Genomic DNA, 23,456 nt, shown 5'->3' on the forward strand with positions numbered 1-23,456 from the left:
TACGAAAAAAGTTAATTAAGACCAAAAAACTGCGTAGTTGTTTCTTCGTCGTAGGAACAGTAATGTCACGTAAAGCTTGAAGTTTTTCCGGATCAGGCATAATGCCTTCTGCTGAAATTACATGTCCAAGAAATTTTATAGAAGTTTTACCAAAGTGTGATTTACTGAGATTAACTGTAAGTCCTTCTGCACTGAAAGTTTGCAACAGTTGTTCAAGAATCAGATTGTGTTCAGTCCAGTTAGCTTCTGCAATAAGAATGTCGTCTACGTACGTGGTAATTCTGTCTTTAAGTTCTGTCGGAAGTATTGTGTTCAAACCGCGAATAAAAGCTGCTGAGGAAATTGTTAAGCCGAACGGGAATTTACAAAATTGATAACAGTCACCAAAACAGAGAAATGCTGTGTGCTTTCTGCATTCGGATGGAGCTGAATTTGCCAAAATCCCGATTTCAGATCTAATGTAGAATAAATAGCAGTACCGTGAAATTTCTGTAGTAGTTCCTCTAGTGACTGTGGTCGAACTGTTTCATTAATAATTATGTCATTGATGTGACGTGAATCAATATGGAGCGGGTTTCTGTACGGACTAACTGCCGGTTCAATAATTCCTTGATCAAGCATAGCTTGCAATTCTTTCTTATCTTGTTCTCTACGGATATATGGAATGGGATAATGCTTTGCTTTAAATGTGTCGTGCTGTTTGACTTGAAATTCATACATAAAACCGGACATAGTACCAGGAATGTTGTCGAAAACTGGAGCTTGCTGTAAAAGAATTTTGTGTAGTTGAGTGCGTTCGTCGTCTGTATTTGCACTGCTTTGTTTAACTTTATCAGAAATCATCTGTATTACGTCATAGTCAGCTTCGTCTGGAGTATTATAGTTATGTACGTACGTATCTGTGAACAATGTGGAATTACAGTCTATGATACGTGATGCGGAAATGACCTCTGTGCGATTAATTGTTTGTTCTTCCGCAGATAATGAGTGCTGAAATTCTAAAGCCAATTGTACATTTTCATCCTTTAACACTAAATAGGAATTTTGAAAGTCAATAATTGCGTCGTGTTGTACCAGAAAATTCGTGCCTAAAATAATGTCTGTCGTCAGTAACGGAACAATCCAAAAATTTGAGTGAAATGTATGACCTGCAATACAAAATGATAAATGTGTCTGTAATTTTACATCTACTCCTTTACTCGATACTGCTCCTTTCACTTTCGTTTTGCCTAACGGTAATGTAGGATAGGTATTCTCTTTGTTACACTCGTTGAAAGTTTCCTCATTTATAACTGACATAGGTGATCCACAATCGATTACTGCTGAAAATTTCGATGAACCAGTTTTAATTTCGATGACAGGGTGTGAAATAGTTTTCTGAACAACTGGTCTTTCCTGTAAAAGAGTGTCTCGGATGTCGTCAAAAGTAATAACATTTTCATGAACAACATTCTGTGTGTCAAAAGTAGTGCTTGTGTTATTGGAAGATGTGACCTGTACTGTATCTAGTCAAATCCTATCTGACGTGTTGTTATTTTCGGGAAGATGCTGTGGCATTTCCACTATTTGAACTGTTCTGTTATTTCTTCCAGACGTATTACGCTCTGGATGAAACCTACTGTCGGGTTCATTCATGAGAAGATGTTGTTGCTGATCATTTTGCTGCTGGTAAGACCGACTGTTATTAAACGTACGCTGAAAATTGTGCTCTTTATTTTTACGTCTGTCGTGATAGTCATTCCTATACGGTGCATTGCGATAGGAATTGAAGTACTGTGTTTTCGGCACGTAGTTATTTCCTTGCTGGCGTGCGTTACTATTTGTTGTAGCTGGGACTATACGTGCACGCGGCGAAACATTAAAGCCTGGTTGACCTTGTGCATTACATTGTTGGTTAGGTATGCTAACCGGCTGACTTTCATGCTGTTGCGGTGAAAAACCTGCATTGTTACCAAAATGTGTTTGCGACTGCTGAAAATTTTGACGATTCCTGAAAATGCTATACATACTGATGATTAAAATTTTCTCTGATATTAAAGTTCTCGTGGTTGTCATTTCTGGATCGTCTAATGAAAAATTGTCACTTTCGGTAAAAACTTGTCTTATCGGGTTTTCTTTACACTTTTCTTAATACTAGGTAGAGCAATAGTTAAAGAGCTGTTTTGATAGATATAAAGGATAGTAGAAGAGAAGGCAGCAGTGCAGAAAACTAAAGATGAAACAGCACTACTACGGCTCGGGGCCCTATGCACGCTACGGCACATATTCATTAAAGCGTAGTGAATCCCCTGAGGTCAATTACGCGCTACAAATAAATTTCGGCTTTTGCGTTTCACGCAATGCCCGTGAAAATTCGAAAGCAAATTGTTGTATCCATGCTAATTCATGCTTCTGTATTACAGGCAATGCTGTTAAAAATACAAAAATAAATCGACGTATCCAGTTCAAAGCGTGTACCTGTGTTCTGTCATTATTAAATTCCTTAGATTTTCTTACGGATAAAAATTGCTCGTAATCTACGTTCTCTTCACTGAATTTGAGAACACGTTCAGGTTTGTGTGAGAATCTGTTTGTCTGTGTCATTCCGGATTTCAAGTTGCGTAGCTTTTCAGATTTTAAGTCGCGTAGTCTCTGTAAATTGCTGAAGTTACACTGGCTGTACGAGCGTGAGAAATGTTCGGAATTCGCCGTATGTTGTGACGTGTTATTAACTGAAATATTTTTTATCTCTGTTACCTCTTGCTGTAAACTTGACGATTTTCTACGTAACGTGTTATTAGACGAATCGATCTCATTGATTGTCTGCTGTAGATTTTGGAATTCAGGTGTTTGGTTAAACGAAACCGGTGAAGTATCGTCTGATTTGCTGTCATTCTTATTTTCAATAATGTCAATACGACTGGCCAATTCATCATATTTTTCAGTCAGTATTTTTACCTGATCATTGTTTTTAGTGTCAGAAGTATTAATCTGTTTTTGTAATTTACGTGTGGTTTCGTTCAATTTTTTAACGTCATCTTTCATCACATCGGAATCCTGTGTTAGTTCTAATTGTTCGAATCTGTCTGTAACTGCCTGAATATCTGCTGTGTGTGTATCTGTTTCTGATTTAAGATCAGAAATTTCATCACGCAATTCGGTGTTCAACTGTTTGATGGTATTAATTTCGTCGGACACTGTAGCAATATTGTTGTCTACGTATGTTTTTGCCTTCGCAAACATTGTACGTTTGTCTTCTTGTCTCTGTGTGGTGATTGTTTCCATGACTTGTCGTTTTACTTTATTCTGATCCTGTATAAGTTTACGGAAACGCGTATCACTGTTTTGTAGGTGAAGATTAAAAAGCTCGTCAATTTGACTGTTCTGTTGTTCGAATTTCGCGTCTATCTTTGCATCCATTGTGCGCGAAAGTTCTGCTGTCATTACTTTAAACTCGTCGCGTAATTGTGTTGCTTTTTCAGAGCATTGTTTACCTACTGCACTAATTTCTTCTCTAAGTGTTTCTGTTGTAGCTGTTTGCATATCTCTTAATTCTTGAGCAACAGATCTAATTTCCTCACTACTTTTCCTAGCACAAGCCTCAATTTCCACACGTAATTGTTCCTTAGTATCATGACACTGTGCGGCAACGGCTCTAATCTGTTCACTAAGCTGTCTGGAATCGTTGTCTAATTTTTCATTTAACTGTCTGGAATTGTTGTCTAATTTTTCATTAAGTTGTTGTTTGAGATTTTCGTTATTTTCATTAAGCTGTTGTTTGAGATCTTCTTTAAGTTGTTTGGAATTGTTGTCTAATTTTTTTACTAAGGTTGTCTTGTTTTTCACTCTGTTGTTTGAAATCTTCCCTAAGTTGTTTGTTATCTTCACTCTGTTGTTTAAAATAATTCTCTTATCTTTCAATTTGTTGTTTGAGATTGTTCTCGTTAAGTTGTATCATTATTGCTATGACTCGATCCATGTCAAAATTAGCTACCGTATTCTTTGCGCTGTTTAATGGCGTACCTGCAATTGTCACGTTTTGTGTATCCATTTGGATATTCTGTGATCCACAAAAAGGTTTGCTTATCGGATGTGTACTGTTAGACACTACCTCGGAATTAAATAAATCCGACGCATTCTGATTACACTGTTCGTTTTCATTTAAAAAAATTGTCTGTTCGTCACGTGAATTTTGCAAACCGGTTGTGTTAAGCTGGGCAGCGCTCATTGCAACAGAACGCCCCGCGTCATCAATTGTCGTCAAATTAGCAGAGGACACAATTGAATTCATCTGTTCATAACTAAGATCAAAATCATTATTAGTGGTCGGTACGTATTGATTGTCAGTAAACGGAGGATTGTCATCGTTACACTGCGCGTCGCAAGTACTATCGGTCAAGTTGTTTAAGTCGACCATTTCACTCATTATACCTCGCGATGCACTATTAACAGTCTTTCGCGGCATTTTTACACTAGTCACAATTATTCACAAAAGAGACAAAGACAATGCAAAATCCAACAAATACAAATACAACAAAGAGCAACGAATTGCCGATGATCTGTGGAAGAAAGTCACAAAATTAGTAAAAGCGTTGCGCCAAATGCTAATTATATTACGTAAGTAAGAGCAGATATCTGACTACTTCTCAGAAGATTCTCAAAGAAATACGATCCTGGTCCGGATGTCGCCAAGTGTAACCTCCCCACAACATTTTAAAAGTCAATGTTATTGAAATCGTAACCTCCCAGCAAGAATATGAAAGTCAATGTTAAGTGAAATGTTATCTTCCCACAAAACTGCATAATAAAAGTGAACCAAGCGTAACCTGCTTGCAAAACTAAAGAATAATAATGACTCAATGTAAACTCCCCACAAACATTAACTAATGAAGATTGCTCATTAAACCCACAATAAAATTAATTAAATAATGAAGCATAAAGTATGTGTAACATCTGAACACAAACAATTACACCTGACAAATTTTATAAGGGCAGCGGCGCTGACCTTCGGTCCTGTGCAATAATTAAACCTGAACACAAAAACCAAAATTCTTACCTCAGTAAACTGCATCTATATCTGCTCTTATTTTTCGGCACAGCTCCGTGCAATGCTGGCCCATGTTTAATTTTGATTCTTAGAGGGAACGCATAGGAAGTATTATTTAACTTTAAATGAATCTTTTTGTTTAAAACAGTTACTTTAAGAGAAAATTATTATTGGGGCAATTCTTGAACAAATTAATTACAATTAACATATCTTGTCAGCTGAGCGCAATGCTGCTTCATTACCTTCGATAACAATATACCTCGTCCTGAATCGTGACCAGAGATGCAAGGAGAGCACGCCGCCGACGCATGCCGACGTCCGCTCAGTACAACCGTCCACTCGCTACAACTACTGCCGACCGACTGCCACTCGCAACTGACTACTCCCTCTGCCGACTCCACACATACTACTCTCGCGCGGTCAAGCGCAGACTAGCAACGATAAATAACTCTCTGGTCAGAGATTCTGTCATGCCTCGCCATCGCTGTTAATGAATACATGCGTGTTTCACTGTCTCGCAGCTCTCTCGTAATGGCGTCTGCACAACATGTAGTGTTACGACACTGTGTAAACTCCACTGTGTTTTGGTAAAAGAACCAGATTTTAATATGGCAACTTGAAATGTGTAGGTTTTATCAAAATTCACCACTCATGTCAGAAAAGAAGAAACCATGAAACTCAGCAATATATGGACAGTGGCGCTACAGGATCGATGAGAAGTTTTTATCTTTGACGTACTATGAACGATAGTTCTATTTCATCCTTGACAAGGTTCATCTCTGCTATCGCGTGAAGTCCAGACCACGCCCAGTTTTCATGGTATTTAGGCCGTTCTTCGACATACGACTCGTCAGTTGGCAAGACTCAGCACAACCAGGAGCACCCCCTAAGATGTCCAACTTAGCTTTGGACGAAACGTTAGGGATAGAAGAGTTCCATAGACCACAGCCATACAACCCGGAAGAAGTGGCTGGGCAGAGATAGAATGCAGCCAGCAATGAAAACTTTGTTCGCGTGCCGTTGATTGAGCCTCACAAAGTTATACTGCCACCGCTATTTATAGAGATGGGGCTCATAGAGAATTACATAAAGGCAGCAGGCAAAGCCCCAGTGATTTTCAACATATGTGCAATAAGTTTAAAGAGTTACGCGAAAGTGAAAGAAAATGTATTGATAGCTCTACAAATAAGAAAGATCATTACTGACAGCCACTTCCAAGATATACTGAGTTGTGGTGAAAGGCATGCATAGTTACTATTTAAGTATGCCGTAGATGACTTCCTTGAAAGGTCTTAGAAATTATAAATCTCTTTGAGAATGTTATGCAGAAGTGTGTTAGTGTGTACAGACAGCTAGATTACAATATGTCCCTCAACTTTTTCTTCTCGACTCACGCCTTGGTTTCTGTCCTTACAACCTAGGTTCAGTCAGTGATAAGTATTGCAAACGTTTTTCTCAAGACATTTCCTTGATGGAGTCACTCTATCACGGTCCACTGGAGTGCAGTAAAGTTGACTATTGTTGAACGCTTCAGCGTGGCATGCCAAATGTTTAACACTAACAGAAATCTACAACCAAAAAATTCAATCATAACACTTTTGGAATTACAGAAGCATATTCCATAAGAGTAGGCATGTATTTTGTATATGTATTATATCTAGAGCCATATTCATTAGTACTCCATGCACTGTATCGAAAGCCACGTCCGTTAATATTCCATGTAGTCATGAGCGCTCTAGTGACTACTGCTTGTGTGTTTTTGCCTTTTTCCATTGTTACACATACACATATCAAAAGAAGTTTTGCATCACCTCGGTTCCGAGAGTTCTGGAACCTGTACAAAAAATTGGAATAGAGATCAATATAAAAATTATTTCCACAGTTTTTATTGCTCATGAAAACCACACATTGCATGCTGTACCACCATACAGCGAGACCTTCAGAGGTGGTGGCCCAGATTGCTATACACACCAGTACCTCTAATACCCAGTAGCACATCCTCTTGCATTTATGAACGCCTGTATTCATCGTGGCATACTATACACAAGTTCATCAAATGCCCTGTTGGTCCAGATTGTTCCACTCCTCAACGGCGATTCGGTGTAGATCCCTCAGAGCGTTTCGTGGGTCACGTCGTCCAGAAACAGCCCTTTTCAATCTATCCCAGGCATGTTCGATAGAGTTCATGTCTTGAGAACATGCTAGCTACTCTAGTCAAGTGATGTCTTTATCCTGAAGGAAGCCATTCACAAGATGTGCACGATGGGAGCGTGAATTGTCATCCATGAAGACGAATGCCTGGCGGAAGTGCTGCCGATATGCTGACGATATTGTTGCACTATCGGTCGGAAGATGGCATTCACGTATCGTACAGCCGTTACGGCGCCTTCCATGACCACCACCAGCGGCGTACGTCGGCCCCACGTAGTGCCACCCAAAAACAGCAGGGAACCTCCACGTTGCTGCACTCGCTGGGAATTGTGTCTAAGGTGTTCAGGTTGACCGGGTTGCCTCCAAACACGTCTCCGACGATTGTGTGGTTGAAGGCATATGCGATACTCATCGGTGAAGAGAACGCGATACCAATCCTGAGTGGTCCATTCGGCATGTTGCTGGGCCTATCTGTCCTGCGTTGCATGGTGTCGTGTTTGCAAAGATGGACCTCGCCATGGACGTCGGGAATGAAGTTGCGCATCATGCAGCCTATTACGCACAGTTTTAGTCGTAACACGACATCCTGTGGCTGCACGAAAAGCATTAATCAACATGGTGGCGTTGCTGTCAGGGTTCCCCTGAGCCATAATCCGTAGGTAGCGGTCATCCACTACAATAGTAGCACTTGGGTGGCTTGAGAGATTCATCGACAGTTCCTGTCCCACTGTATCTCCTCCATGTCCAAACAGCATCGCTTTGGTTCACTCCGAGACGCCTGGACATTTCACTTGTTGAGAGCCCTTCCTGGCACAAAGTAAACAATGCGGACGTGATCGAACAGCGGTATTGATCGTCTAGGCATGCTTGAACTACAGACAACACGAGCCGTGTACCTCCTTCCTGGTGGAATGACTGGAACCCTTCCGTCTAATAGGCGCTGCTCATGCGTGGTTGTTTACACCTCTGGGCGGATTTAGTGACATCTCTGAACATTCAAAGGGACTGTGTCTGTGATACAATTTCCACAGTCAACGTCTATCTTCAGAAGTTCTGGGAACCGGGGTGATGCAAAACTTTTTGGATGTGTGTATATTAACGATTGATGTAGCACATCTCAAGAACCGTGGGAGATGCAAGCAGATACCTAGGTATCTACCGAATTTATTTTTTATTTATCAGTGTAGATTTCCTTTCAGGACTTACGCTTTTTGCGTTAATATTTCCTTCAATACATAAGATTTCGAGGTGAACTTTTTTCGGTGTGGAAGGATGGTTATCTTTGAATTAGGTGGACTGTCTTGGGGAGTAAAAAAATCTGGTGGTAAATATATTACAAGACAATTTATAATTATGTATTTTGGACTGCGTAATAGTATTAACTGTGGTAACACGTGGAATCTCGACTTCTTGAAGCTAAAGTTAAGTGTACATATTTCCTGGGTGCTTTGTTCACGACTACCGTGTTATGTGGAGATGTATGTACAGGTTTCAATCCGGTACAAGTTAAGCGTCACAAACACTACTTGTGTGCAGCAGTGCGTAGGAGACATGAGAAGCCGCCCGATTAATTCCTGCGTATTTATCTTCAAATTTGTGCCGAACACGTTGACCTCCAACAAAATTTTGCTCTGAGAAGGGATTCAATTAAGAAATTGATACTGTCGTGAGAATGAATTATTTTTCCAAGCACGTAGTCTTCAAAGGGCTAACTGTTTAGGATAAGACATTAAGAGTCACTTTATCAAGACCCTACAGTAGTGTGCTCAGTTGATTTGCTGTTATGCTAGTTCCTAAACATGTTTTGTGCAATTGACCCAAAGTGTTTTCAGACAATCATCCGTCCGTCGACAGGATGAGGTTACCCGCTAACCTAAACTGCGAGTGAAGTGACGTAATGGTTAAGGCACTGCATTTACATTTATGAGGTCGGTATTTGAATTCCAATCCTGCCATCCATTTTTTTCTTTTCTGTAGTTTTCCTAAATCGCTAACTACAAATGATGGGATGGTTCCCTAGAGAAGAATGCAGTCAACTTTCTTCTCCATTCGAGCTCATACTCCGTCTCTACTGACCTCGTTGTCGACCGGCCTTTAAATCACTTCTTGCTAAATGTCACCTCCTGTGCCTCATAAAGTAGCTCGAAAAACTTACCTCATTAAAACAGATGAATCCGCAATAGAGCAGAATGTTTAGTCACAGGCACTTGCGAAACACTTGGTGGCCAATTTCTCCGAACGACCTGTGTAGTGGTAGTAGACCGTAGACTGAGGATCAGTGTTGGTTAGACCTACCCAATGTTGGTCTAACCAACACCGATCCTCGGTCCACAGTCTACTCCAGATTCTTAGTCTGTGCAGATCTGAACACAGGCGATGTGGTTTCAACGTGAACAGGGGGCGGGGGAGGGGTGGGCTGTCCTGGGTATTGGGGATGGCCTGAAATATCCAGCTGCCATTAGATTGCACTCTTAGTAGCTTAAATCAGTCTCGAAGAGATGCAAGGGAACTGTCCGTTCATCTCAAACCAAAGGAGTGACATAAGACACACAGTTCATGCGAGACACACGTAGGAGCCAAACAGGGAGGTCCCAGTTTTGTACTGCCGTTCATTATGACGTCGCCGTCCTTATTCACGACTAACTTCCCTCACGTTGAGGGCCTCTTCTTGCCCACCGAATGTGATTTAGCTAATGGTGTCTCTGGGTCCCCAGCAGATTGTTCATCTTACTTGATAACTAACGGGACAGTCATCTAATTCATACCAATCACATTTAAACTTTGGAACAGAGGATTTTTTTGTCATCAGTCTTGTGAGTGGTTTGATGCAGCCCGCCACGAAACCCTCTCCTGTGCCAACCTCTTCACCTCAGAGTAGCACTTGCAACCCTTGTCCTCAATTACTTTCTTGATTACAGCAACTACAGTAGTATATAGGCACGAATATTTATCAGAAAATTAAAACTGTGCACAGTGTATATGCAGTAGCATCAGATCCAATATATTGACAAACGCAGTCAAATTGTATCGCATTTTATGTCAGTAGTACAATATATAGCAAGACATCAACGATTCAAGTGGTAGAGGATGGAGCTCAATATAAAGGCAATCGGCTGTGTGCGGTGTTAGTGTGTGCGTATGTGCCTTTCCTGCAGATAGGAAAGAGACACCATTAAGTGACAGTGCGTATTGCGTCCGTAAACCACTATTGTCATACTGTCACTCGGAAAACAGTTACGTGTGATGAAAAAGGAAAAATCGGTCTGTAGAAGAAGAAGGCGCTCTAAAATCGTCAAATAACGAAGAACTTGAGCCGTTCAGGACAGTGATTTATAATTTCGTTAGAGATTGGACCCATGATACTGACAGAACGGAAAATATGCGCAAACTAGAAAATTTTCTGAGACACCGAAACGGTTACTTTCGCTGATTTGCAGTTGCCAGTAATTGCCACATGTGAACGACAAGTTTTGGCAAATGACAAACATCTTACATTCGAGAAACGACTGCAGACACCTGCTCTAACACCCAAACGTAAACAAGTTAGAGTAGAGTTTGCTGAAAAACATATGTAATGGACTTGAGAATGGGACAAAGTGATCTTCAGTGATGAGAAGAAATTTTGGAAGGCCCAGATGCAGTTAAATATGACTGGCACAATCTGAGAATAGAGCAGCAAGGAAGAATGAGCAGAAATTTTGTTGGTGGAAGTGTTATGACTTGGGCAGCCTTCTGCAGTAGAGGCAAATCACGTATTGCTTTGGTGTAACGTATCCCCCCGGTCGTTATGACTGGTCCTTACCACACGGCATGCACGGAGATATCTGACAGAACTAAAGTGCCTATGAACCCAGGACCTGCAAGATAAGGAGATCCCAGATCATGTCACAATTAGAGATCAGAATAATAGCCGTCGTACGTGCCCTAAAGTATTTCAGTGAGGAAGGGGTAGCCTCTAGTCTAGAATACACAAACAACTGCTAGCTGTACTAAATGTTTTCATTACAGAATCACCATACACTTTAGGTTCAGGTGTATAGCTGGTGACATTGGAAAATCCTCTATAATTAGGAAGATCCTGACAAACTAAATTAAACAACCTTTCAAAAGCGTTCCTACATGAGAAAAGAGCCCCTAGCGTAACTTACAATACAATGATCGCAAAACAATTCACCCTCCAAAATATTACACTCACAACATTTCAGTATTCCCTATTGTCTATGCTATTTTAGCCGGACAATAACGCATATTTACCAATACATTTCTCGACTTTTAAGCCCCATGAACACACACACGATACGTGGCTAGCATGGACACGAGGGAATGAGAAGAAAATACGTAACATAACTCCAATCTCCAATAGAACTGAAGTGCACACACAAGCTAGTGCCTCCCTTACTGAGCGCCTGAGCAAACGCCATATTTACCATGCTTTACCGGCGGCTGCTGTGGTCGGCAGTGGCATATTATGATGGCGGCACGTCGACGCTGTGCGAACCTGTAAACCTCAATACTATTCTGGCCTTGACTATATCAGCAATCGGAAACTGACCTGAATTTCCGTGAGGCGAAAAACTGTGTTTTTCCCTAGCTAAACTATTGGCAATGTCCACTCGCTCTGGCTTAGCAACGTGTACACCTTTGCCCTCTTTAATTGTTCCGCAGAACATAACCAACTCAGGTCGAAATCTGTAATCTCCACTCCGGAGATGTTACGAGATTTTCGAACCCTGTGAACGCAAGTGTTCACTAAGAAGCTCTTCTACGCCGACAGAACAGGAAGTGTTTCATCTATACATGGCGCTGGTCTAAAGAGATTTTTCTTCCTTCTACCCATGGCCCCAGTCTGCATATGCTTGTTAGCTAATGGTGTCTGGGTCTGAAGAGATTTTTCTCCCTTCTACCCATGGCCCCAGTCTGCATATGCTTGTTAGCTAATGGTGTCTGATTCCCCGCTGCAAAGGGTCGGCTTTTTTTATGGCTCCTCTCGAAATGCGTTCCATGTTCTACTTCTCTAGAAAGCTGGGAACTACATGCGTCAACTTCAGTTCAAAGTAATTGCGATATTACGTGACTATCAACATGCAAAGTAGGGAATGCTTGTTAGTATCGATTTCATGTCAGCTATATATGATGAATACTCTCCATACTATTCAAATTAGTATCACTTTACTTGAAGTAGGGCATGTGTGCTATCAAACGTCTTGGCTTCATTAGTAGAACAGTATGTTAAGGGACAAAATTATGACGCTACCTTACAAGGTACGGAGACAGAATAGATCAGAATATATGGGGACCTAGAGGACGAAATTCTAATGTTTCAATAAGATGAGGCATCTGTGCGCGTTTCTGCTACAACAAAGTGTTTTGAAGATGAAGATATCGGTGTCTTGTCCTAGCCTGCGCGTAGCCTGGACTTGAACCCCGTGGAAAACCTTTGGGGGATACTCGCAAGATGTGTTTATCGCAATGGAAGGCAATTTGAGACCATATATGAGCTGGAAAGAGCGTTACGTGAAGAGTGGGCGACAATTTCACTGCAAGAACTGGAAATCCTAACAAAATCAACGCTGATGAGAATTTTTGAGGTAATTAGGAAGAAGGCAGGTTGGACAAAGTCCTAACAGTGCAGGCACAACAAGACAGTGAGTGCCTTCGTACCAATTTCCATCCAGGAAATGCAAACGCCTTACTTTGTTACTTGTGTTATGAAGCAAACTTTGTAATTCCATCGCGACTGTTTATGTCTTATATGTATCTACTACTTTTATAATAAACTCGATGCACGTATGTTTGTGACATTGCTTGTTACTTTCGTAGGAACCCCGCTTTTATGCTGATTTCCACTATTGTGTCTCTCCTTACAATAGAGACAAGATTCTAAAAACAATTCAACTTGGAAATTTCACCTCACAAGACCAATATTCCTTAGCGTCTTCTTCACTGCCGCTCTCCTGAATTTAACCAAGTGCTGCAGAACAGTAGGCGGCTTTTTAACCAAACTAACCACATGAGAAGATAAATATTTATCCATGATAGTCCAATAGGCAGCTAAACCAGAACAGTTTTCTAAATCATTTTAACATAATGGTTCATCAGTTCCGTTGTCTTTCCTCTTGGGGTATACGCTCGAAACTACCGAAGCTCAATGGTGAAATTGATCCTACCACTCACTGCGATGAAATAAATTCTGCAGCAAAATGTGGCGCGACATTCGGTACTTCAACGGACTGTCGCATTCTTAGTATACGGGTCGGACCCCCTCTGGAAATGATTGTTGCAGCAGATATCATATGCAAACAGAACTTCAATGGAAATGTTGCCTTGTTCATGTTGTGCACGCGACAGAGAAGTCTTATAGCAATTAGAGGTGGAAATATGCGAGGATCAACACATTGAGTGGCATTTTTGCTGTTTCACAGGACCAGCATTATGTGCAGCTGAAATATTTTGTATTGTCAGGAACTTGTTCCCTCGAGATCCCGTGACTAAAGACCGCCTCTCTCTGCAGGTCCACGCTTAACGGGAGGGGTACGATGCCGCATCGGCTGAGAAGCAAAAGCTGTCATATAACTAACGGAAGAAAAACGCCATTTTTTTGTATCCCGCCTGGATAGGCGGTGCGTGGGTCTGCTCCTGTGAACTGCTTCTGTAATACAGGCTGAGAGTTACGGAAGCGAGTAGGAGCAGGGGGGGTGAAGCACTTCGGTACTGCATGTAACTCTAATACCTTTTACAAGAGTAAAAAAAGCACTCAGTCTTCAGGCCACGAGTCGCCTACCGGGACCATCCGACCGCAGTGTCATCCTCAGAGGAGGATGCGGATAGGAGGGGCGTGGGGTCAGCACACCGCTCTCCCGGTCGTAAGATGATATTCTTGACCGAAGCCGCTACTATTCGGTCGAGTAGCTAGCTCCTCAATTGGCGTCACGAGGCTGAGTGCACCCCGAAAAATGGCAACAGCGCATGGCGGCTGTAAGGTCACCCATCCAAGCGCCGGCCACGCCCAACAGCGCTTAACTTCGGTGATCTCACGGAAACAGGTGTATCCACTGCGGCAAGAGTCAAAAACACAAGTAAATAACAAATGCATACATAACTTTGCCTAGGATGAGCACGTAGGTGTGAAGATGTAGTCCATGTCTAATCAAAGTCTCAACAGCATGCTAGCCCACTCGGTTGTCGAAGCGATGTTTCCAAGCCGTCTGTTCTTGGTTAAATGGGCCGAAATCAAGAGGGCACTCGCTGAGCTCCACAGCGTCGGCCAGAAGGTGCTGTGGTCGGTGTAGTTAGTCTTCTCTCGTAGTGCTAACTTACGAGAGCGTGCACCTACGTAGTGACATTGTAACTATCGACGCCACAACCTTGTCACACATAATCTCTGTTATTAAGGATCATCTCACAGGGGACCATATTGTTGGTACCGAAAGGAAAAAAATAAATTAGCTTTAATTTGTTCACTTAAACAATTCAGCTTAGAATTTCACATCGTACACGTCTCAGTTAAATTTTGGGACTCTGTTCGAAAAAGATTTCACTGTTAGAGAAACCATGAGAAACACGCTGGGATTAACTTTTGATTGTAAGGTGCATGCAACTGAACTCTGTATTTATGTCCAATGAATTTTGTCAGGAGCAGGTGGTTTGGGTCGCGATGTGCGTCAGAAAGAGGAATGTTTTTAGATAGATGCAATTTCTGCATTACTCCAGCAAGGTCGTCGCATTTCTGTAATGAATTTTGCGTGATTGAAGACCGAAGCTGAAAAACTCTCTTTTACTGTGTGCCACTGACCTTCCCTGCGTGAAGATACCAGGACGCTGACTGGCCGCTGACTTGCCGCAGGACGTGTTCACGACGATAGTGGACCTGCCGTGGCGCTGGCTGCTGCTGCTGCTGTCGCTGAGCTTCTTCCTCACGTGGCTGGGCTTCGCGCTCCTCTGGTGGCTCATCGCGTTTGCCCACGGAGACCTCGAACCGCAGAACCTGCCTCCCTTTCAAGAAGACACGGGATGGGTAAGTTTTTCTTTTCCACAGCTTATTTTCAGTTACCTTTGAGGATAAATTCTCCACTTGGAAGCGATCGAGTCATCAATAAGCTTGTCGGCGCAAAGAGTCGGTTACGGTTGTACAATGACGGACAAAAACCGCAACGCTAAGAAGGAGTTGTATGAGATAAAAAATTTAGTTTCTACAGGAAATCACATAATTTTCTTGGCAAATGCCTTTCCGAGATTGATGTCTGAAATACTCCTCTCTGAAACAGACAAGAGGGGGATTGAGTCAATAATTAAATCAATGAAGACTAAGGACTCTCTTGGTTATGATGGAGAGTCTAGCAGAATATTAAAGTACTGTGCTGTACATGTTAGCCCTGTATTTAGCCATATTTGTATTTTTTCCTTTAGGAATGGTCAGTTTCCTGAGCGATTAAAGCACTCAGTAGTAAAGCTGCTTTATAAAAAGGGAGAAAGGGATAATGTAGATAATTTTATACCTATTTCTATGCCATCAGTGTTTGCAAAAGCTATTGAAAAGTCTGTGTATATAAGGATAATTGATCATTTCATATCACACGATTTACTATTAAATGTATAGTTCGGCTTTAGAAGTCGTTTAACAACTGAAAATGCTATATTTTCTACTGGATGGGCTAAACAAAAGGTTTCAAACGCTTGGCATATTTTTTGATTTAACTAAGGCATTTGATTGTGTTGATCACAAAATATTGCTCCAGAAGTTGGACCATTACGAAATGTGGGGAGTAGCTCACAATTGGGTCACCTCTTACTTTAGCAACAGGCAGCAAAAGGTCATTACTCACAATGCTGACAACGCTTTGATGTGGGGTCTGTACTGTCAAGTGGGGGGTGCCCCAGGGATCAGTGCTGGGGACGCTCCTGTTCCTTATTTATATAAATGATAGGCCCTCTAGTATTACAGGCAACTCTAAAATATTTCTGTTTGCTGATGACACTATCTTGGTAGTAAAGTGCAGTGCATGACCTAAGTTCATGGCTTGTAGAAAATAAACTAACGCTAAATCACAGTAAGACTCAGTTTTTACAGTTTCTAACACACAATTCAACAAAACCTGACGTTTTAGTTTCACAGAACGGGCATATGATTAGCGAAACTGAACAGTTCATATACATCTACATCTACATCCATACTCCGCAAGCCACCCACGGAGACCTCGAACCGCAGAACCTGTCTCCCTGGAAAGCCCACGTTCAGGATATTGTTCAAATACTTAATACTGCCATTTTTATTATTCGAGCGGTATCTGAAATGAGTGATTGTTCGACACGAGAATTAGTCTACTTTGCTTATTTTCATTCCCTTACATCGTTTGGTATTATATTTTCGGGTAACGCTTCCCATTCTAAAAGGATATTTTTGGCTCAGAAACAGGCGGTTCGGGCAATAAGTGGTATAAGTTCACGAACCTCTTGTCGACACCTGTTCACGAGTCTGGGTATTTTGACATTATCCTCTCAATATACATATTCATTACTGTCATTTCTTGTTAACAATATTGGCTTATTCCCAAGAATAAGCAGCTTTCACTCGGTTAATACTCGGCAGAAATCAAACCTGCATTTGGATCTGACTTCCTTAACTCTTGTGCAAAAAGGTGTGAAGTATACTGCTGCATCCATTTTCAATAAGCTACCACTCGAATTCAAAAACCTAGCAGTAATCCACGCGCTTTCAAATCGAAAGTGAAGAGTTTCCTCACGGGTCACTCCTTCTATTCAGTTGAGGAGTTCCTTGAAAAATTAAGCTGATTCATATTTTATTGTTGATTGCGTTTACTTAAACTTACGGACTAAATTTTTTCGGGTCATAATCATTTATTTTTGGCTGTTATTACTTCCATGTTGCAATTTCATGTACTGACACGTTCCATGACTTGGAGATTTGCTCCTCAATTTGGTCCTACGGAACTTGACGTGTAAATAAAAATAAATAAAATAAAAACGGAAGTCTGTAGGCGTATTTCTACATCTGAAAGAGGGTGTCTATTCAAATTTAGGGCCAGTCGCTTAAGTGTGTCGCTAGTACCTCCACTATGAGGATGCAGATCACGTTCGCTTTCAATACATGCTGTAACGATCGTGACCGTTAGTTACCTTTGAGACTGGCCGTGGTCATTTGATGTTCGTCAAAATTAGCTTTAAGACGACATTACCACCATTTCACTGAGTTTGAATGAGGTCGTGTTAAGAAACTATGAAAAATTGGATGTCGTTTTTGCGATATTGCAGCAAGACTTGGCAGGAATGTAGCAACTGCACATGATTGCTGGCACGGTGATCACGAGAATGTACGGTAGCAAGATGACTGGGCTCCGGAAGGCCACGTGGCACCACCGAGAGGGAAGATCATGGTGTTCGGCGTATAGCTCTGGCACATCGTACTGCTTCCGCAGCAGAAATTTATTCACCAGTTGGCACCAGTCACACAGCGAAGTGTTACAAATCGGCTACGTCAAGGACAGCTATCGACACCGTTCCTCACAAGTGTCTTCTAACCAAACTGCATGCCTACGGAATATTGCCTCAGTTGTGCGACTGGATTCGTGATTTCCTGTCAGAAAGGTCACAGTTCGTAGCAATAAATGGAAAGTCATCGAGTAAAACAGAAGTAATATCCGGCGTTCCGCAAGGAAGTGTTATAGGACCTCTATTGCTCCTGACCTATATTAACGACCATAGGAGACAGACAATATGTGTAGCCGTCTTAGATTGTCTGCAGATGATGCTGTTATTTACCGACTTGTAAAGTCATCAGATGATCAAAACGACTTGCAAAATGATTTAGATAAGATATCTGTATGGTGCAAAAAGTAGCAATTGACCCTGAACAAGGAAAAGTGTGAAGTTATTCACATGAGTACTAAAAGAAATCGGCTAAATTTCGATTACGCGATAAGTCACACAAATCTGAAGGCTGTAAATTCAACTAAATACTTATGGATTACAATTACAAATGACCAAAATTGGAACGATCACATAGATAATATTGTGGGTAGAACAAACAAAAGACCGCTATTCATTGGAGAACACTTAGAAGGTGCAACAGGTCTACTGAAGAGACTGCTTACACCACAGTTGTCCGCCCTATTTTGGAGTATTGCTGTGCGGTGTGGTATCCTCATCAGATGGGACTGACGGATGACATCGAAAAAGTAAAAAGAAGGGCAGCTCGTTTTGTATTATCGCGAAATAGGGGAGATAGTGTCACGGACATGATACGTGAATTGGAGTGGCAATCATTAAAACAAAAGCGTTTTTCGTTGAGACGGGATCACCATTTTTCTCCTCCGATTGCGAAAACATTCTGTTGGCCTCCACCTACATAGGGAGAAATGATCATCACGATAAAATAAGAGAAATCAGGGCTCGCACAGAAAAATTTAAGTGCTCGTTTTTCCCTCGTACCGTTCGAGAGTGGAACGGTAGAGGGACAGCTTGAATGTGGTTCATTGAACCCTCTACCAGGAACTTTATTGTGAATAGCAGAGTAATCACGTAGACGTAGACGTAGACGTAGACGTAAACTCCGAGCCAGACCCCTGCAGCGTGCATTCCACTGACCACAAACCACCGCTGTTTGTTGTTTCAGTGTCGTCAAGGGATATATCGTTGGAGGGCAGAGTGGAAGTCAGTTGAGTTTTCCGCCTCGGTGCCAGTGATGGTGGTGTGTTGGTTAGGAGGAGGCTGATTGAGGGCATCCAAATAACCTGTCTGCGTGCTAGATGCATTGGACCCACACCTGGTCTGGTGTGCGATTTTGTATGACAGCAGGAGCACTCTCGTGGTTATCTCACGCACCATGACTGCGTATCTGTATATCAGTCTGGTGATTCGGATTGTCGTGCTGAAATTCATGAACAGCTGTTTTCCAACAGGATAACGATCGCCCACATACCGATGTTGTAACCCTACATGCTCCATTGAATGTCTGTATGTTGCTTTGGCCCGCTCGATCATCACCTCCGTCTCTAATCGAACACATATGGGACATCATTGGATGACAACTCCGACGTAATCCATGAACAGCATTAACCGTCGATGTACCGACCGATCAAGTGCAGTAGGCATGAAACTCCATCCCACACAATGGCATACGGCACCTGTACAACATACAGCTGCATTCTTAGTATCCCGCTTTGATTCTATCTGTTAAAATGGTATTACAGCAGAAGTCCAATGGAAATCTTGCTTTGCTCACATTGGGTACAGTACGCGATAGAGAAATCTTCTGGCAATTCGAGGGGGAAATTTGCGCGGATCAACACATTCGGGGGCAACACAATCGAAAAGTTCATCAAATATGCGGGCCACTGTTGCTGTTTCACGGGACATATGAAATATTATATATTATCTATCGCTTGTTCCCTCGTGATCCTGTGACTAAAGACTGGCTCTCCCAGCAAGTTCATACACAACGGAAGGGGTGCGATGCTGCACCTGTTGAGAAGCATCAGCTGTCATACAACTAATGAAATAAAAACGTTTCCATGCTTGCATTCAACATTCTGGCGGCTACACCGGTTATTAATGTACCAGCATTTCACATTTGCAATGGCTTATCTCGCGCTTACATTACCTAAACAAATATGTTCACGAAGTTTCGTTACTCTATATTAGTTGTTTTTGGTGCTGCGATTTTTGTCCCTTCAGTGTATATGAATCTGTTACAGTTATTCTTGTCCAACCAGAGTTCTTGATATATTACCTTTTGTACATTAATGCATCTATTCCCAATACTTTCGAGAGTTCATTTCCTCAAAAGTTTCGAGGTTTTTATAGTTCTTTATCTGTTTTCTCTCTGGGTCCGCATCAAAGCCATTCTCTTCGTGTAAGTACAATAGCAGTATCCGCCGCCCCATTTAAATTCCATGTAATTGTCGTACGTAAGTATTTTCTGGTGTCTTGGAGAAAAGAGCGGAGGAAGTTTATTTAATTTGCTAGGAGATGAGAAATGATTATTCTGGAGAATATTATTGCTTCTGACTCATACCTCAGTAGCGAAACACAATAAGTTTTGTATAGAGTGAGCGTTCAAAGTCACAAATTCTGCCATACAGTATCTGGTTAATAGAGTGTTAGCATTTGTTGTTTGTATTCGATTGCAGTACTTCTTATTGTAATAATGCCAAATATTATAAGTATCCATAACAGGACTTGAGTATTTTAACTTCAGAATAAACTGAATTTCTACTTACTGCTCGGACAACGATCTTGGTTTAGTTATAGCCCGTGCCATTCTCTAAACTTCGTTTTTCCACAGAGATGGTTTGCTCTGCCCATCTGCTTCCGTTCCCCTCATATCCTTAAATCACTTACAAATACTATGGTGTCAGCTGTAGGAGCCTTCCTCTTCACTGAAATGATTATTAATCGACTATAGTGATGAAATACATTTCATCCTTAAATTAAAATCAACTCTCGCGGATCAGTTTTCATTTTTTGGTTCTCTAAGTTGTTTAAGTGAGTAACAAAAATTTTGTGACATAGAGATTGTGTCTTAAGTAAAGTGCACATTAGAGTATTTTTCATATATAATACGAGATTCTTATCCTACAGCTAACTGTGTGGTTAAAAGCGCCTTTGCCCCTGAAACGCGAACGTAGATATCGCTCTTACATATAGTGCTCTACTCATTCTAGGACCAATGGTTAGGTCTTCTATTGTCGCTAATCAGGTCTGCCGTAAACTCTCCACTGTTTTCCCTACTGTCAAACTAAGTAACGTTGGGCATCTTCCCTTTGCGAAGTTCGAGTACTGTGTTTCATTCGGATGGCTACTGATTAAAAAAAATAGTAGTAAAAAAACAGCTTTGGTTTGGATCAGTGACTAAGAATCCGCTATAGCGACATACATGGAATCGATCATTGCATTAGGCTCTCATCAAAGACCTACATTTAATATAATGGCGAACTCATACACTGAACAAGACAGATTAAAAGATAGTAACACTGTTCTCCTTCCCGCCATTGCATGAACGCTTGAATGACAGATGTTGAGTCAATGATGTCGGAATCGAAATGTAGATAGGGCGACGCCACTGTGATGACCACACACACGCAAAATAACGATTTCCAGGTAGCACAGTACAACAAGCAAATTTATTCCAACACAGAACAAGGAATAATTCAATGATAACAGTCCATGTGGGATGTAAGTTCACGTAAGTCTGAATGACACACAAACGAATAATTACTGAATAGGTTCCAAAACAGAATAGAAGCCACTGATAACAGGTTCACTAGTTAGGAGGAACAAACACCTGATTTTCCAAAGTCTTGTGGGACATCAGTCATTGACAGCAACTACGTGAAATCTGCACAGGTTCTGAAGTCGACCGGCGGTATAGTGTCTCTGAATCACAGAGCCCAGTGAGGCCGTGGTCTGCAGAGACCGCAAGTATCTGGGCGACTGCTTGGCTGCTCGTAGTGGTGCCCCTGGTCGATCACCCGGGACTGGTGCTGCGGCTGGAGCTTCCGTAGACACAACAAAAGCAGATCCTGGAGTAGCTACGGAACAGAACTGGTCGTCTGATGCTGGGTGTTCACTGAAGTACAGGCCCGGTATCTGGACACTTGCCTCGCACTTGGAGGACACATGAACAGCATAAGTTCGGAAAATATTCCTCCGCTACCAGCGATGCTGACAACACACATTCTCGTGGAGCCATCTGCAGGCTAGCTTGTAAACACTTTGTCCAGTCATTGTGTGTTCATGGACCGTTGCATTTGTTGACATTCAATGTATGCCACCCAATGTTGTGATTCCTGGCAGTAGCCACTTAACTAGCGTGGCAACCGTCCGCCAAGACTGCTGTGTAACAGCTTTCTTAGGAGAAGCATATGGGATATGGCATGCACTTTTATGACATGCCTGTACTATCCTACAAAGATTATGTGAACTGACTTCCTCCCCCTCTATCAGCAATTTATGATAAGTTGTTGGTACAATGCGGCGACCCAAGAGATTGCGAAAAACATATAAGTAGGTCATTCATTTTCTTAGAAAGTTCACCAGGCAAGTGCACATTGTTATATGCATATACGAGTATCATATACTTTGGTCTGTTATAGAATAATGGAACATATTATATGTGCGCATATTAAGACTTATCTGAAGAATTAAAATTTCCTCTGTGGGAATCAATATGGATTCCAAAAACAGAGATCTTGTGAAGCTTACCACGCACTGTTCGTCAATGAGATCCAGAGGGCCGTAAATAACGGTGCCGATTTTGATGCTGTTTTTCTTGACTTCAGAATGTCATTCGACACAATTCCACAATGACGCTTAGTGAACAGAGAAACAAATTAACGGAAAATTGGAACAGTTTTCAGACTGGATTCAAAACTTTTTAACAGGTAAACCCAAAACGTCGTTCTTAATGGGGTGAAATCATCTGAGATAAAAGCAACAACAAGAATGCTGAAAGAGAGTTGATCCTGGACAGAAGTAAGTAAAAGTATTCCTCGCAAATAATGAAGAGATAAATTGCTGTTCAATTACGCTATTGACGATAAATCACTGGAAACAGTAACCACCTTGAAATACCCAGGAATAATGAGACACTTAAAGTAGTAGATGGGTTTTGATGTTTGGGAAGCAAAATAACTGATGATGGTTGAAGTAGGGATGATATAAAATGTAGACTAACAATGGCAAGAAAAGCGTTTGTGAAGAAAAATTTCTTGGCGTCGAGTATAGATTTAAGTGTCAGGAAGTCCTTTCTGAAAGCACAGGGTGTCCCGCTCAAACCTCCATGATTTCAAAGACCCCGGAAAAAAAACCACAGTAGATACAACAATGAGAAATGCATCACATTGTAGAGCATCACAAAGAATATATTTATTTATCATCAATACATCTCTACGTGTGAACCATTTGTAGCACAAAGAATATCGAGTCTATATTCAATTTCTTGCTAAGTTCTTTCTAACATTTCCTCTGTTATTGTTGCAATTAGTGATAAGAGGTCGCAACATAGGAACATCGTCCAATTTGGTCGTATACACGCAGTCCTTCATGAATCCCCACGTGAAGAAATCGAGCGGCATAATGTCGGGTGAACGTGGTGGCCAGGCAATGGGTCCTCTGCTTCCGATCCAACGATTCGGAAATTTCGAACAGCTGTTGACCAATTTGGCGGAGCTCTGTCTTGTTGAAAAACGATGTTAGGTTGCAAGGCTCTTCTATATGAGGGTACACAAACTGCTCCAACATGTCCAGATACACTGACCTATTC

At 41.6% G+C, this 23,456-nt stretch overlaps 1 protein-coding gene across 2 annotated transcripts in view; it reads left to right on the forward strand.

Annotated features, from left to right (window-relative positions):
- Positions 1-23,456, forward strand: part of LOC124625433 (ATP-sensitive inward rectifier potassium channel 8-like) — a 137,839-nt gene that overhangs the window by 82,582 nt on the left and 31,801 nt on the right. For both annotated transcript variants that reach the window (XM_047149170.1, XM_047149171.1), the window contains exon 3: positions 15,021-15,191. In XM_047149170.1, the coding sequence (XP_047005126.1) occupies positions 15,021-15,191 (171 nt within the window). The remainder of the gene's footprint in view (positions 1-15,020; positions 15,192-23,456) is intronic.

Source organism: Schistocerca americana, chromosome 1 (genome assembly GCF_021461395.2).
Source record: "Schistocerca americana isolate TAMUIC-IGC-003095 chromosome 1, iqSchAmer2.1, whole genome shotgun sequence".
In the NCBI taxonomy this organism is placed as follows: domain Eukaryota; kingdom Metazoa; phylum Arthropoda; class Insecta; order Orthoptera; family Acrididae; genus Schistocerca; species Schistocerca americana.